At 38.3% G+C, this 14226-nt stretch overlaps 1 protein-coding gene across 17 annotated transcripts in view; it reads right to left on the reverse strand.

Annotated features, from left to right (window-relative positions):
* Window positions 1-1596: 1596 nt before the first annotated feature.
* The window catches only part of TTLL5 (tubulin tyrosine ligase like 5), a 277550-nt gene continuing 264920 nt past the window's right edge, over window positions 1597-14226 (reverse strand). For all 17 annotated transcript variants that reach the window (XR_008992440.1, XM_036913100.2, XM_036913097.2 and 14 more), the window contains one exon: window positions 1597-2252. Coding sequence is in view for 16 of the 17 variants with exons in the window: in XM_036913100.2 (XP_036768995.2) it covers window positions 2172-2252 (81 nt within the window). In the remaining variant the exon portion in view is untranslated. The remainder of the gene's footprint in view (window positions 2253-14226) is intronic.

Genomic DNA, 14226 nt, shown 5'->3' on the forward strand with positions numbered 1-14226 from the left:
AAATTTCAGTGGGTATGAAGACTCAACCAAGTGGTTACTAAAAATGTACAATTTCAGGCTGCAGCTCTAGAGTGCCTTTCAGCCTGGGGTAGGGTCCAGGCTGTTGAAAACTCCATTTTGAGAAGCACTGCATATACCTGACACTGTTGGTGCTAACTTGAGGCTTAAGTAAGGAAGAGAGACACGATCTGGCCACAGGCTCCTTTTCATTCAGCTTCACAGGATGTCACTAAAACACTGGCCTGTGCTTTATCCTCATGGACCAAGGCAATGAGAAGTACCCCAAAGGAAGCAGAACACTCCAGGATCCCAAATGTGCTTTGAATCTTAGAGCTCTATTAATTGGCAGATACAAATATCAGCAGGTCTGCAGCCCAGCCTCCCCATTCCATGTCATGTTTTACAGATACTACAGAAAGTTGAACCACTGTCTGTCATCTGCAAAAATACATGTTTGTTTTCAGGGAGGGTCAGGAGGGACACCGGAAATGGCACTGTTGCTAGAGGGAGGATGGTATGATCTACTGGGTTTATTACCAATAGAAATCCGTACCAGTAAAAGTGACTTGGAAGTATTTGGGTGAATGAAGGGAGAGGTCTGGAGTCTGGTCCTATATCTGACGGGCACGTGCTGAATGCAGTGAGAGACTGGCTTGAGGCTTCAATCCCGACAGTTGCTGAGGGCAATTCCAAGCGCTCTGGTTGGTTTATAAGTTCTTTTGCTGGGATTCTCCCCTCATCCTTTTTCTCAAGATCCATTTGGTGAGTCTCCCCAAACACCTTATTTCACAATTCTACACACTAGCAGGGGATTCTGAAGGAATTCCAATTTGTCTCCTAACCAATACACAACCAAGTTAGCAAACGGTTAAGATGGTCCTTGAACTACTAACCAGAAGTCCCAGGAATATCTGGAATACATTCTCTCTTCTCTCCTGCAACTGATAGACTTCATCCCTCACAAAACCAAAATGTTTCAGTGTGCTCAAACCTGTTTTCATTCACTGAAAGGCAATAAAGTCTCTTTTTTCTCTGCCTTTTTGGGTGTCATTTTTCCTCCAGGGAAAGGACAATGCTGAGTCTATAGCACCTTGTTGTAGAAACCTCAGACATTGGGTTCACACCCAATAACTCCCTAGGCAGCTAAGTCAATCCTTTGGTGGGCTCTGCAGCCCATCTTTAAACCTTTTCTCCACTAGAAGCCAGAGAAAGGACCTAGGAATGCTGAGGAAGCGAGAGAGCAGAGGTCAAGCAGAAAGCAAACGGAGGCTGTGCGGCATCAGTCTGATGCGCTGTTTCAGTGAACAGTGTGTAGCTGGATGGACACACAGGCCGCCAGCGGGCCTGCCTGCTGTGGCCTGATCATGGGGACGTTTGCACACACCAGCTTCCCAGGTGCAGGCGCTGCCCTTAGGGGACAGCCTGCACCCACCATCTGTTGAAACCAAATGTAAGAATAAACATGTCTTTAGAGCTCACATTTCTAAAATGAAGCTTAAAAAACTGCCCAGCCATGAAATAAAATGAGAATTTGGTCCCATTTCAGTTTTTGTGAATACTGATTGTTGGGAAATTAGTAAATGGAAAAAAAGAAAATAAAAATAGAATTACTTTATTAATTTTAGAAATCAGTAATTGCAAAGGGGGCCTTTGCTGTGGCTTGTGTGGTCAGCAGCACACTAACTTCTCTCCTCTCTGGGCAACTTACCCTGCAAGTGTCCCCCTTCCCGTCAGACCCTCTGAAAAGGCAAGAACAACTTTGGTAGATAATGTTGTGGGGATTTTAGGAATGTAGGCAGTAAAGTTAATACTGCAATCTGGAAAAGAAGAGGAAGCAAAATGCAAATAGCCAAAGAGCCTGTTTTATATCATCTCTGTGTGGTAGCAGGAGAGGGACAGAGAAGACCTACTACGCAGGCGGGGAAGGGGGGAAAGGGGTAAAAGATACACATGTGCTCGTGCTCTGATGGGGTATATAATTCATCAGTTCAATGTCCCCATTGCTAAGTTCCATCAACACCCAGCTGATGTGATTTCCTGTCGTCTCAGTACAAATCTGGATTGGCTGACAGGCAACAATCTGCTGCCACATCAGCTCAAAGGCTCTGGGGACCAAGGCAGCAAAAATATGCTCTGGCCCCCCTGCCGCGCTGCTGGGTGCCTCCCCTCCGTCACGCACCCAGGAGCAGTGGGACTAGTGAACAGGTTCCTCCTCCGCGGGTTTGCAGTTCATCTTTTTGTGTGTGTAGGAGCTGAAAAAAGAGAAAATCAAGCACTAAGTGTCTGAAATAAGAGTGTGGGCTTTTATTTAATTTTTTTTTGCAGTTTTCCCCAAACTTTTTATTTTGAAAACTTTCAAGCCTACAGAAAAGTTAGACGACTAGCACAAAGAACTCCCACGTACCCCTTCTCTTGATGCACAAACACCTAACATTTGGCCGCTTTTGCTTCCTTTCTCTTTTCCTCTCTCTGATCATTTCAAAGTAATTTGCAGACATTACTACACTATATTCCTAACTACTTAATCCCTAACTCCTAAGAAAAAGAAACTTTCCCTACAAAACCACAACTCCATGATCATAGTCAAGAAATTTAACATTGATATAATAGTATTTAATACTCACTTTCTATAAAAATATTCAAAGAACAATTCTAGGGAAGAAAAAGAGTTTTTCCTCTACCCATCTTAGGCTCTCCAGCAGGAGCCCCGTAGAATAGACTGGCCACAGACGGACCAAGAAGAGAAAAGCAAACAGAACTGTATTAACATGTCTGTCATGTATGTACACCCGGGAGTGCCCAACAGTGAGTAATCTAAATGGGTGATTAGAACTTGGGCTTGTATCTCAGGCCAAACAGAGGGAAAGGGGCTTGGGGCTTTTAGGCAGGGGAGGCAAGTTATGAGAACCTGACCAAGACAAGGATGGAAAACTAGGGTTGCTTAGTAGGATTTGTTTTGCAAATTTAAGTCAGTGCCTTCTCCTTGGCTAAGAATCCAAAGAGATACTTCCTCTTTCTGGTACTGGAAGTGGGAGACATCTTTACAAATGGAAATTTCCTTTTTTTTTTCACAAAAGGAAAACAAGTGCCCTGTTTTTAGAGCTTTTCTTGAATCTGCCATTAGTTCAAAATAATCCATATGCCAAAAAGGCATATTTTGGGGTGGCATATTTTGGTACCTTTACAGCCAACAATCAAACTTTACCAGGTGTCCCAAAAATGAGGTTTAGAGATTTTTTTACATCTCCTCTTAATTTAGGATCCAGTGTGGGAACATGTACTGCATTTAACTGTCAGTAGCTATAGTTTCATTTAATCTTCAGTTTGTTGCCTGCACCCTCTGCCCTGCCTTATTTCCTTTTAACACAGAGTCCAGTTCTGTTGTTTTGTAGACTGTATCAGAATTAAATTCAGTTTAACTACTCCAGCCGGAGAGCTGTTGTGTCCTTCAGTGCATTATATCAGCAGGTGTATATAATAAACAGTTTGTCGAACATCAGGGATGTCATGTTTGATTACTTGGCTAAGGTGCTGTGTGCCAGATATCTCCATTTCCTCTTTGCAATTAATAAGCAATCTGTGGGGTAGTGATACTTGGATATTGTGCAAATCTTGTTTCCTAGCAGTTTTTGCCTATGGTTTCAGTATTCATTGTTCATACTTCTCTGAATCAGTCATTGAATTGTTGAAGTAATAATGGTTCTCTAGATCAGTCATTCCTTTTATATATATTAGCTGGGATTCTTCTGTAAAGAGCCTCTCCCAATATTACATGTTGTTGGAAGACCCTGGACTGCTGGATTCTATCTTAACTCAATTTGCTTTAATCCACTGTCATCGTTATTTTTTGGATGCTCAAATTATTCCAGACTTGGCCTGTACAAGTCTGTTTTGTAGGTTCCTAAGTGGTTTTGACTTGTCCCCATGCAGTTTTAAACACTTTCTTACTTTCTGAAACAATAATCTGATGGTGCAGGCCCACCTTGTGTTTTTTCTGTCCCAAATCTGAAGTTAGCCAGGGAGCCCTGATTCCTCTTAATGGGACTAGTTTTTAGATTACTCTGATTTAATATACAGCATTTTTGCATTTTTAAAATTAAGATGTCATTGATATACACTCTTATGAAGGTTTCACATGAAAAACATTGCGGTTACTACATTCACGCATATTATCAAGTACCCCCCATACCCCATTGAAGTCATTGCCCATCAGTGTAGTGAGATGCCACAGAGTCACTACTTGTCTTCTCTATGCTACATTGTCTTCCCTATGACCCCCCACACACCATGTGTACCAATCGTAATACCCCTCAATCCCTCCCTCCCCACTCACCCTCCCTTACCCCTCCCTTTTGGTAACCACTAGTCCCTTCTTGGAGTCTATGAGTCTGCTGCTGTTTTTGTTCTTTCAGTTTTGCTTCATTGTTATACTCCACAAATGAGGGAAATCATTTGGTATTTGTCTTTCTCTGCCTGGCTTATTTCACTGAACATAATACCCTCTACTCCATCCATGTTGTTGCAAATGGTAGGACTTATTTTCTTCTTATGGCTGAATAATATTCCATTGTGCATATGTACCACATCTTCTTTATCTATTCATCTACTGATGGACACTTAGGTTGCATCCATTATCTTGGCTATTGTAAATAGTGCTGCAATAAACATAGGGGTGCATATGTCTTTTTGAATATGAGATCTTGTTTCCTTTGGGTAAATTCCTAGGAGTGAAATTCCTAGGTCAAATGGTATTTCTATTTTTAGTTTTTTGAGGAACCTCCATATTGCTTTCCACCTGGTTGAACTAATTTACATTCCCACCAGCAGTGTAGGAGGGTTCCCCTTTCTCTGCTTCCTTGCCAGCATTTGTTGTTCCTTGTCTTTTCGATGTTGGCCATCCTAACTGGTGTGAGGTGATATCTCATTGTGGTTTTAAATGGCATTTCCCTGATAATTAGCTATGTGGAGAATCATTTCATGTGCCTGTTGGCCATCTGAATTTTTTCTTTGGAGAAGTGTCCATTCATATCCTCTGCCCGTTTTTTAATTGGGTTATTTCCTTTTTGGGTGTTGAGACATCTGAGTTCTTTATATATTTTAGATGTTGACCCCTTGTCGGATCTGTCATTTATGAATATATTCTCCCATACTGTAGGATGCCTTTTTGTTCTACTGATGGTGTCCTTTGCTGTACAGAAGCTTTTTAGCATGATATAGTCCCATTTGTTCATTTTTGCTTTTGCTTCCCTTGCCCAACAAGATGCATTCAGGAAAAAGTTGCTCATGTTTATATTCAAGAGATTTTGGCCTATGTTTTCTTCTAAGAGTTTTATGGTTTCATGACTTACATTCAGGTCTTTGATCCATTTTGAGTTTACTTTTGTGTGTGGAGTTAGACAATAATCCAGTTTCATTCTCTTACATGTAGCTGTCCAGTTTTGCCAACACCAGTTGTTGAAGAGGCAGTCACTTCCCCACTGTATAGCCATGGCTCCTTTATCATATATGAATTGACCATATATGCTTGGGTGTATATCTGGGCTCTCTATTCTGTTCCATTGATCTATGGGTCTGTTCTTGTGCCAGTACCAAATTGTCTTGATTACTGTGGCTTTGTAGTAGAGTTTGAGGTTGGGGAGCATAATCCCCCTAGCTTTATTCTTCCTTCTCAGGATTGCTTTGGATATTCAGGGTCTTCTGTGGTTCCATATGAATTTTAGACTATTTGCTGTAGCTTGTTGAAGAATGACATTGGTATTTTGATAGGGATTGCATTGATTCTGTAGATTGCTTTAGGAAGGATGGCCATTTTGACACTATTTATTCTTCCTATCCATGAGCACAGGATGAATTTCCATTTATTTGGTGTCTTGTTTAATTTCCCTCATGAGTGTCTTGTAGTTTTCTGGGTATGTCTTTCATCTCCTTGGTTAGGTTTATTCCTAGGAATTTTATTATTTTTGATGGAATTGTTTTCCTGATTTCTCTTTCTGCTAGTTCATCATTAGTATATAGGAATGCAACAGATTTCTGTGTATTAATTTTGTATCCTGCTACTTTGCTGAATTCAGCTATTAGTTCTAGTAGTTTTGGGGTGGATTCTTTAGGGTTTTGTATGTACAATATCATGTCATCTGCAAACAATGACAGTTTAACTTCTTCCTTAGCAGTCTGGATGCGAGTGTGGGCTTTTATTTACTGATAACAGTGTCTGGTTTAGTTAGCATGACTGACGAATAAAGAACTTGTGGCCAATAAAGGAAGTTCACCTTGAAGTAGAAGCTCTTTTATTTTGGCCACTTTTGTTGGAAACCTTTCTGCAGCACCCCCATTCTGCTGCTCCTCTTTTGTGTAGTTCTCTTAGTGTCCTGTTTTTCCTTCTTCTTAAGAACATTTTATCCTTTTTGCTTTTTTGCTTCTTAAATAGAAGATGCTGTATTAATCTTTTCTAGAAACTCAGGGTCAGCATTATTAGCATTCAATACTGAACTGCATGGAGAAAGTGCTCTTTGTATACTTCTGAGTTTGTCTAAATCTTCCCTCAATGTCAAGCCATCAGATAACTTGCCTTGTGCCTCCTTTCCCCCATCTCCACAATATACACCTACATCCCACCAGCCAGTTTAAGAAATGCAGTATTATCATTACCCAAATTCCCTGTGAGACCCTCCCAATTCCTTCCTATCCCCACTATGCTGAAATCTATGTATATTCTTCCTTTGTTTGCTTTTAAAAAACAGATTTATTTACTACATATTCTTATATCCATAAATACTATATTGTTTAGTTTTATGTGGTTTTGAATTTCATAGTATTACTGTGTCTATTCTTATATGTGATCTCAGCACACAACTGGAAGGACTTCTTTAGATATATACTTAGGAGTGGAATTGCTGGGTCATAAATACTTGCATCTTCAACTCTCTAAAAATAATGCCATGTTCTTTTCCAAAGTGCTTGTACCAATTCATCCCTCACTCTGGAGTGGATGAATGTCCTCTGCTGCTTCTCCTCCTCTGCATGTGGAGAAGTAGTATTGCCTCAGTTTAAAATTTTTGCGAATCAAATGAGTATACCATGGTAGCCTACTGTGGTTTAATTAGCATCTCCTTGATTAGGAATGAGATTGAGGATCTTTTCAAATATCTATTGCACATATACATGTTTTTCTTATGTTAAATGCCTGGATATGTATTTTGCTTATTTTACTACTGAGTTGTTTACTGATATTTTTTAAAACAGCTTTATTGTGATACAATTCACATACCATACAATTCACCTATTTAATGTGTATAATTTAGTGGCTTTTAGTATATTCAGAGTTGTGCACCCATCACCACAATCAATTCTAGAACATTTTAACTGAAAGAAAATGAAACCCCATACCTCTTAGCCATTCCCTCCATTTTATCCCTCAGCCCTTGGCAACGACTAATCTACTTTCTGTCTCTTGATTTGCCTGATCTGAACATTTCATGTAAGTAGAATCTTTTGTGTCTGGTTTTTTTCACTTACTGTAGTGGTCTCAAGGGTCATCCACTTTGCAGCATGTATCAGTACTTATTACTTTTTGTGGCTGAATAGTATTCCATCATGTGAAATACTACATTTTATTTATTTACTTATCAGTTGATGGGTATTTGGGTTGTTTACACCTCTTGATTAGTATTAATAATGCTGCTTAAACATTCAGGTATGCAAGTTGTTTGGATACATGTTCTCATTTCTGTTGGATATATACGTAAGAGTGGAATTGCAGGGTTATATGGTTACTACATGTTTAATGGTGTAATGACCTGTCAAATTGTTTCACAAAGCAATTGCACCATTTTACAGCTCCACCAGCAGTGTATAAAGGTTCTAATTTCTCCAATCCTCACCAACACTTGATACTGTGTTCTTGATTACAGCCATCCTGGTAGGTGTGAAATGGTTTTAATTTACATTTCCAAGTGGCTAATGATGAGAATCTTGTCGTGTGCTTATTGGCATTGTATATCTTCTTTGGAGAAATGTCTGTTTAGATCCTTTGCCCATTTAAAAACCTGGTAGTCTTTTTATTACTGAGTTGCAAGACTTCCCTATATATTCTAGATACAACATCCTTATCACACATATGATTTGCAAATATTTTTCCCATTCTGTGAGTTGTCATTTCACTTCCTTGATAGCGTCCTTTGAAGCACAAAATTTAAAAATATTGATGATGTCCAGTTTGTCTATTCTTTTTTATTGTTGTTTATGCTTTTGGTGTCACATTAAAGAAGCTGCTTATAGATTTTTAAAGTTCTTTGCTTACTATCTGGATATTAACTTTTTGGTTACAAACACTTTCACCTAGTTTGTGACTTGTCTCTTCTGTCTTTATCTTTTTTTTAAAGACGTTGTTTCAAGATTTATTAATTTATAAGGGAAGTCCTACTCAGAGATGAAAATTAGATCAAATCTAGATACACATTTAACAAGTGACCTTTTCAGAAAATGATTTTAAGTGTTAAGACTTCAAAAAAATCCACCATAAAAATGCTTTCAAAAAATTTAAAAACCTTATTGAAAGTAAAAAATTTTAAGCATACATAGAATGTCTAAGACACTACTATGTTCCCACCATCTAGCTTTAATAATTATCAACATTCTACCATTTTAAGTTCATCTCTCTCCCTGTGTTTTTTTTTCCTAAAATACTTCAAAGCAAACTGAAGATAACACATTATCTCACCCATAAATACTTCACAATGTATCTCTACTGGATAAGGACTTAAGGAAAACAAACAAAAAGCCCACAATATCTTTATGGTGTCTTAGAATAGAAGTTCTTAATTTGAACAAAGTCAAATTTATCAATTTGTACTTTTACAGTCTGTACTTTGGGGATCTAATTTAAGAAATCCTTTCCTTTCACTGTGGTCAAGATGATACTGAATATTGTTCTAAAATGTCTCATAAAAGGACACTTTTGCCTTTCATACTTAAGTCTTTAATCCAACCTAAAATTGTGTATAGTGCACAGGTCTAATTTCATTTTTCTCACACAATAACTAATTGTCCTAGCATTATTTATTGAAAATTCCATCCTTTCCTCCTTTAACTTCAGTGCCTCTCTGTCATAAACTGTTTGCATATGAGGGACAAGTTTTAGATTTTTCTATTCTGTACCAACACCATGCTCTCTTCAGTACTTTAACTTGGTAATAGTCTTGATAACAGTTGTTGGTATCTGGTAAGACAAGCCACACATGGCCCCCTATCTCTCACTCCCATTCTTTAGGAGTATAAAGATGATTCCATGTAAATTTTAGAATCAGCTTGTCAAATTAAATAAACCATGAATACCCTCTCAAAATCTATAGATGATTTTGGGGAGAACCAACATCTTTACCAAACTGACTTCTAATCTATGAACATGTCTATCTCTCCATTAATTTGCCTTTTTTAAAGAAGTGACTCTCAGTAAGGTTTTATAATTTTTTAAAATAATAGGTCTTACATATCTTTTGTTAGATTTTTCCCTAGATACATTATATTTTTGATGATTATACCTTTGGTACAAAGGGCATCTTTTCTACAATCACATGCTCTGTTTGTTGCTGATATACAGCAATGTAATTAAACAATCTTAAAAGCTAATAATTTATTTGAACATTCTTTTGACTTTCCAGTCAGACAGATACACTATCCAAGAATAACAACATACCTGCTTCTTCCTTTCTGATTTCTTTTCCTTGTTCTACTTTGCTGACTAGGACTTCTAGCACAACACTCAACACAAGTGATGGGCTCCCCTGTCTTACTCTTTATCTTATGGGGAAAGCTTTCAGAGTTTCCCAATTAATAGAAAGATGGTCACTGTTGTTCCTTTGTAGATATACTTTATTAATTATAAGTTAGCTAGTAACTTTTTTTAAAGTCAAGAAGATATTCAACGCTATTAAATGCTTATTCTGTTGGCAGCAGACTCACAGACTCCAAGAATGAACTAGTGGTTCCCAAAGGGGAGGGGTGTGGGAGGGCGGGTGGGGAGGGAGGGAGAAGGGGACTGAGGGGTATTATGTTTAGTACACATGGTGTGGGGGATCACGGGGAGAACAGTGTAGCACAGAGAAGGCACATAGTGGATCTCTGGTACCTTGCTGTACTGATGGACAGTGACTGCATTGGGGTATGGGTGGGGACTTGATAATATGGGTAAATGTAGTAACCACATTGTTTTTTTCATGTGAAATCTTCATAAGAGTGTATATCAATCATACCTTAATAAAAAATTTACAAAAAATTATTCTGTGTCCTTTGAGAGACATATGATTTTTCTCCCCTTCAATCTGTTATTGCAGTAAATTACATTGGTCAACTGTTAAATATTAATCACTGAATCTCTGGGGTAAACCTAACGATCATGATGCATTGTCTTTTTTGACTCAGTTTTATTCAGAATTTGACTAATGTTTTACTCAGAAAATTTTCCATTTATATCCACCATTAAGAGGATTTTAGAATTTTTTGACGTGACAACATATCCATTTCTGGTTGACCATTGTCCCCCAACTCTACTGCTACTACTTTGCTCCTGCCTGATGTAGCAGCCACAGAGATCTTGTTAAATCCAAAATCAGCTCATGCACTCCTCTGGCCAGATCCTCCTGATGGCTCCCACTTCAAAAGTGCCAGTCTTTTCCCTAGCCCACTGGGTCCTTCATGACCTGGCCCCTCATCATCTCTGACTCTCATCTATTCCCACTCTCCTCTTGGCTCCTGCACTGCAGCCCCACTGGCCTGCTTGTCTTTCCTGAACACAGCAGCCATGATACCCATTCAAGCCATGTGCTCATGCTGTTCCTTCTACCTGGAATTTCCTTGCCCACCTCCGGCTCATTCCCTCACTGCCTCAGGACTGCACTCAATGCCATTCTTACTGACTTTATTTAGAATAGTGATTTTCCTCATTCTCTGACTTCTTTCACAGCTTTATTTTTTCTCTAGAACACTCACCACTATCTAATGTACTATTTGTGTTATTTATTTGGTTTGTTGTTTCTCTCTCTCTATTAGGGATTTTTGGCTGCTTTTTTCACTACTCTGTGTGGTGTGCCTTGTGCCTAAAGTAGTGTCTAGCACATAATAGATGCTCTGTAAATATTTGTTGAATGAATCTGTCTTTGATTTTAACTGGACATTTAGAGCACTCACATTTTTGTAATTAATAACATTTTTATTTCTACAGTCTTAAGTTGTACTTTCTATATTTCACTTTACTCTTTTCTTTTCCTCTTTATGTGTTTATTTTTTTTCTCATTTCATTTTCCCTCTACTACTTTGGAAGTTTTATATTTCTATTCCTTTAGTAGTTATTCTTTTTCATTATCACATTTGTATATATTAACTATATAAAGCTGAAGGTTAATCAATATCTACTTTTCCACTGCCTACTATCAAGTTAGACCACTGTAACTCTGATCATATTCTCCCCCTTGATTTGTATAATATTGGTGCTGGATATTTTCATTCCGTCACTTTCCCCTCCTTTTTTTCACCTGATTAAAACATTACCACTTCATTGGTTATTATGCATATATTTGCCCATATTTTTACATATTCTTTGCTCATATTTCTTCCTTGCATCTCAAACCTTTTCCTGGTGTCATCTTCTCTGTTCAAAATACATTCTTTACAATTTTTAAACTAGTAACAAATTCATTCTGGTTTTATGTGTTGGAAAGTGTCTTTATTTCATCCTCATCCTTAAAAGAATTTTTGCCTAAACTACATTTCTGGTTTGGTAATTCTTTTCTTTCACCAATGGCAACATTACCCTGTATTTTGGTTTCCACTGTTGCTGTCAAGAAGTATGCTGTCAAATTGGCAAACCTTCAGCAAGCCTTCTTTTCTCCCTATCCTGCTTTTAACATCTTTTGTCTTTAGTATTCCCAAGTTTCCATATGGATGTCTAGATGTGGCTTTCTTTTGATTCACTGCAATTTGTGGATCTTTTATTAGTTTTGGAAAGTTTTTAGCTATTATCTCTTCAAATATTGCTCTCCCAATTCCTCCCCCCCTCCAAGAAATACAATTAAATATCTATTAGACTTGGTTTTTCACTACTTTTTTATTTCTGTGCTGCATTCCAGATAAGTTCTTCAAGCTCATGAAACCTCTCTTCAGCTAGTTCTAATCAGCAGCTAAACCCATCCACTGATTTTTAAAACTTAATTATTATATATTTTTTCAATTCTAAAAGTGCTACTTAGTTCTTTTTCAAATATGCTTGGTTCATAATTTTAATGTCATGGTTCTACTCATACTTTTATTCCTTCAATTTCTCTAAACATAAAGAGAAATTTTATTTTTTATTGTATGTCTAGTAATTTCTATATCTTAGTCTTTGTAGGCCTAATACTGTTATCTATTACTTTTGCTGGCTTTTGCTTTTGGTGCCAGGTTTCCTTATTTATTTTGTGATTTTAAACTGTGATCTTACAGTTCTTAAACTTTACCTGTAAGAATTATTTGAAGTTTGAGGTGAAAGAGGATTCCTCAGAAAAAAAAAAATGCATATGGTTCTGTTAGGTGCCTGGGGCCACTACTAGCTTAGGACCACCTTAAACTTAATTCTCAAGTTGATGTTTTTCAGAGCACTGGGAATATGAATCCATGCCCAGGCTTATGTGAGGGCCAGATTGTGGTTATTAAATGATCAGGGAATACTCAGCACCAAGTTTCAAATAGGCAATTTTCCTTCAGTGCCTGACAGGGTAGAGGAAAAGTAGGAGGAGAGGGTTGATTTCTGGCTGACCTTTACATGGAGAATATAGTCCTTTGGGGTCCCATCTTTATGTGAAGGGTCTCCAGTTAGACTCTCCACCTTGGGGCTGGCCTAACTGGAGTTGGCCCTCACACCTGCCGTAATTCTGGTCCAGAGCTGCTTCATTACCCACACCTGCCTGGTGACCCGGTGGTGGGGTCATAAGGGCAGGAAAGGTACACAGGACAACAATGTTACTGTCTTTTCCCTCCACTGCCTCTACGGCCATGATCACAACAGCCCAGCTCTTTTGTCTGTAGGACTTTTGAAACACCAGCCATTAAAGTTAACCTATCTTCTTTTTTGCTTCATGTCCTGGATCGTAAATTCTAGTTTTTCTTTTTTGTCAAATGTCTATGGATAATATGATATTTATACACTTGGCATTTTTCAAATCCAAGTTACATCTTAGTACATTAGTTCTAAAGTCAACAAGCAACATAAACATAAAATATCATCAGAATTACTCTTAAAAACCTTAAAGCACCTGTAAAATACATTATACTGGTTTGGTAACTACCAGAGTCCAACAAACCCAATTTTTCTCCCAGCCTGCTGCTCTTCCATTAGCACCAGAGTAAAGTAACGGGATTGTATTACTTTTTTTTTTTTTGGTATCATTAATCTACAATTACATGAAGAACATTATGTTTACTAGGCTTCCCCCTTCACCGAGTCCCCCCACATACCCCTTCACAGTCACTGTCCACCTGCATAGTAAGATGCTGTAAAATCACTACTTGTCTTCTCTGTGTTGCACAGCCCTCCCCGTGCCCCCCACGCACTATATATGTTAATCATAATGCCCTCTTTCTTTTTCCCTGCCCTTATCCCTCCCTTCCCACCCATCCTCCCCAGTCCCTTTCCCTTTGGTAATTATTAGTCCATTCTTGGGTTCTGTGATTCTAGTGCTGTTTTGTTCCTTCAGTTTTCTTTTGTTCTTATACTCCACATATGAGTGAAATCATTTGGTACTTGTCTTTCTCCACCTGGCTTATTTCACTGAGCATAATACCCTCTAGCTCCATCCATGTTGTTGCAAATGGTAGGATCTGTTTTTTTCTTATGGCTGAATAATATTCCATTGTGTATATGTACCACATCTTCCTTATCCATTCATCTACTGATGGACACTTAGGTTGCTTCCATATCTTGGCTATTGTAAATAGTGCAGCTATAAACATAGGGGTGCATCTGCCTTTTTCAAAATGGAGTGCTGCATTCTTAGGGTAAATTCCTAGAAGTGGAATTCCTGGGTCAAATGATATTTCTATTTTGAGCATTCTGAGGAACCTCCATACTGCTTTCCACAATGGTTGAACTAATTTACATTTCCACCAGCAGTGTAGGAGGGTTCCCCTTTCTCCACAACCTCGCCAACATTTGTTGTTGTTTGTCTTTTTGATGATGGCCATCCTTACTGGTGTGAG

The sequence above is a fragment of the Manis pentadactyla genome, chromosome 11, assembly GCF_030020395.1.
Source record: "Manis pentadactyla isolate mManPen7 chromosome 11, mManPen7.hap1, whole genome shotgun sequence".
Taxonomy (NCBI): Eukaryota; Metazoa; Chordata; class Mammalia; order Pholidota; family Manidae; genus Manis; species Manis pentadactyla.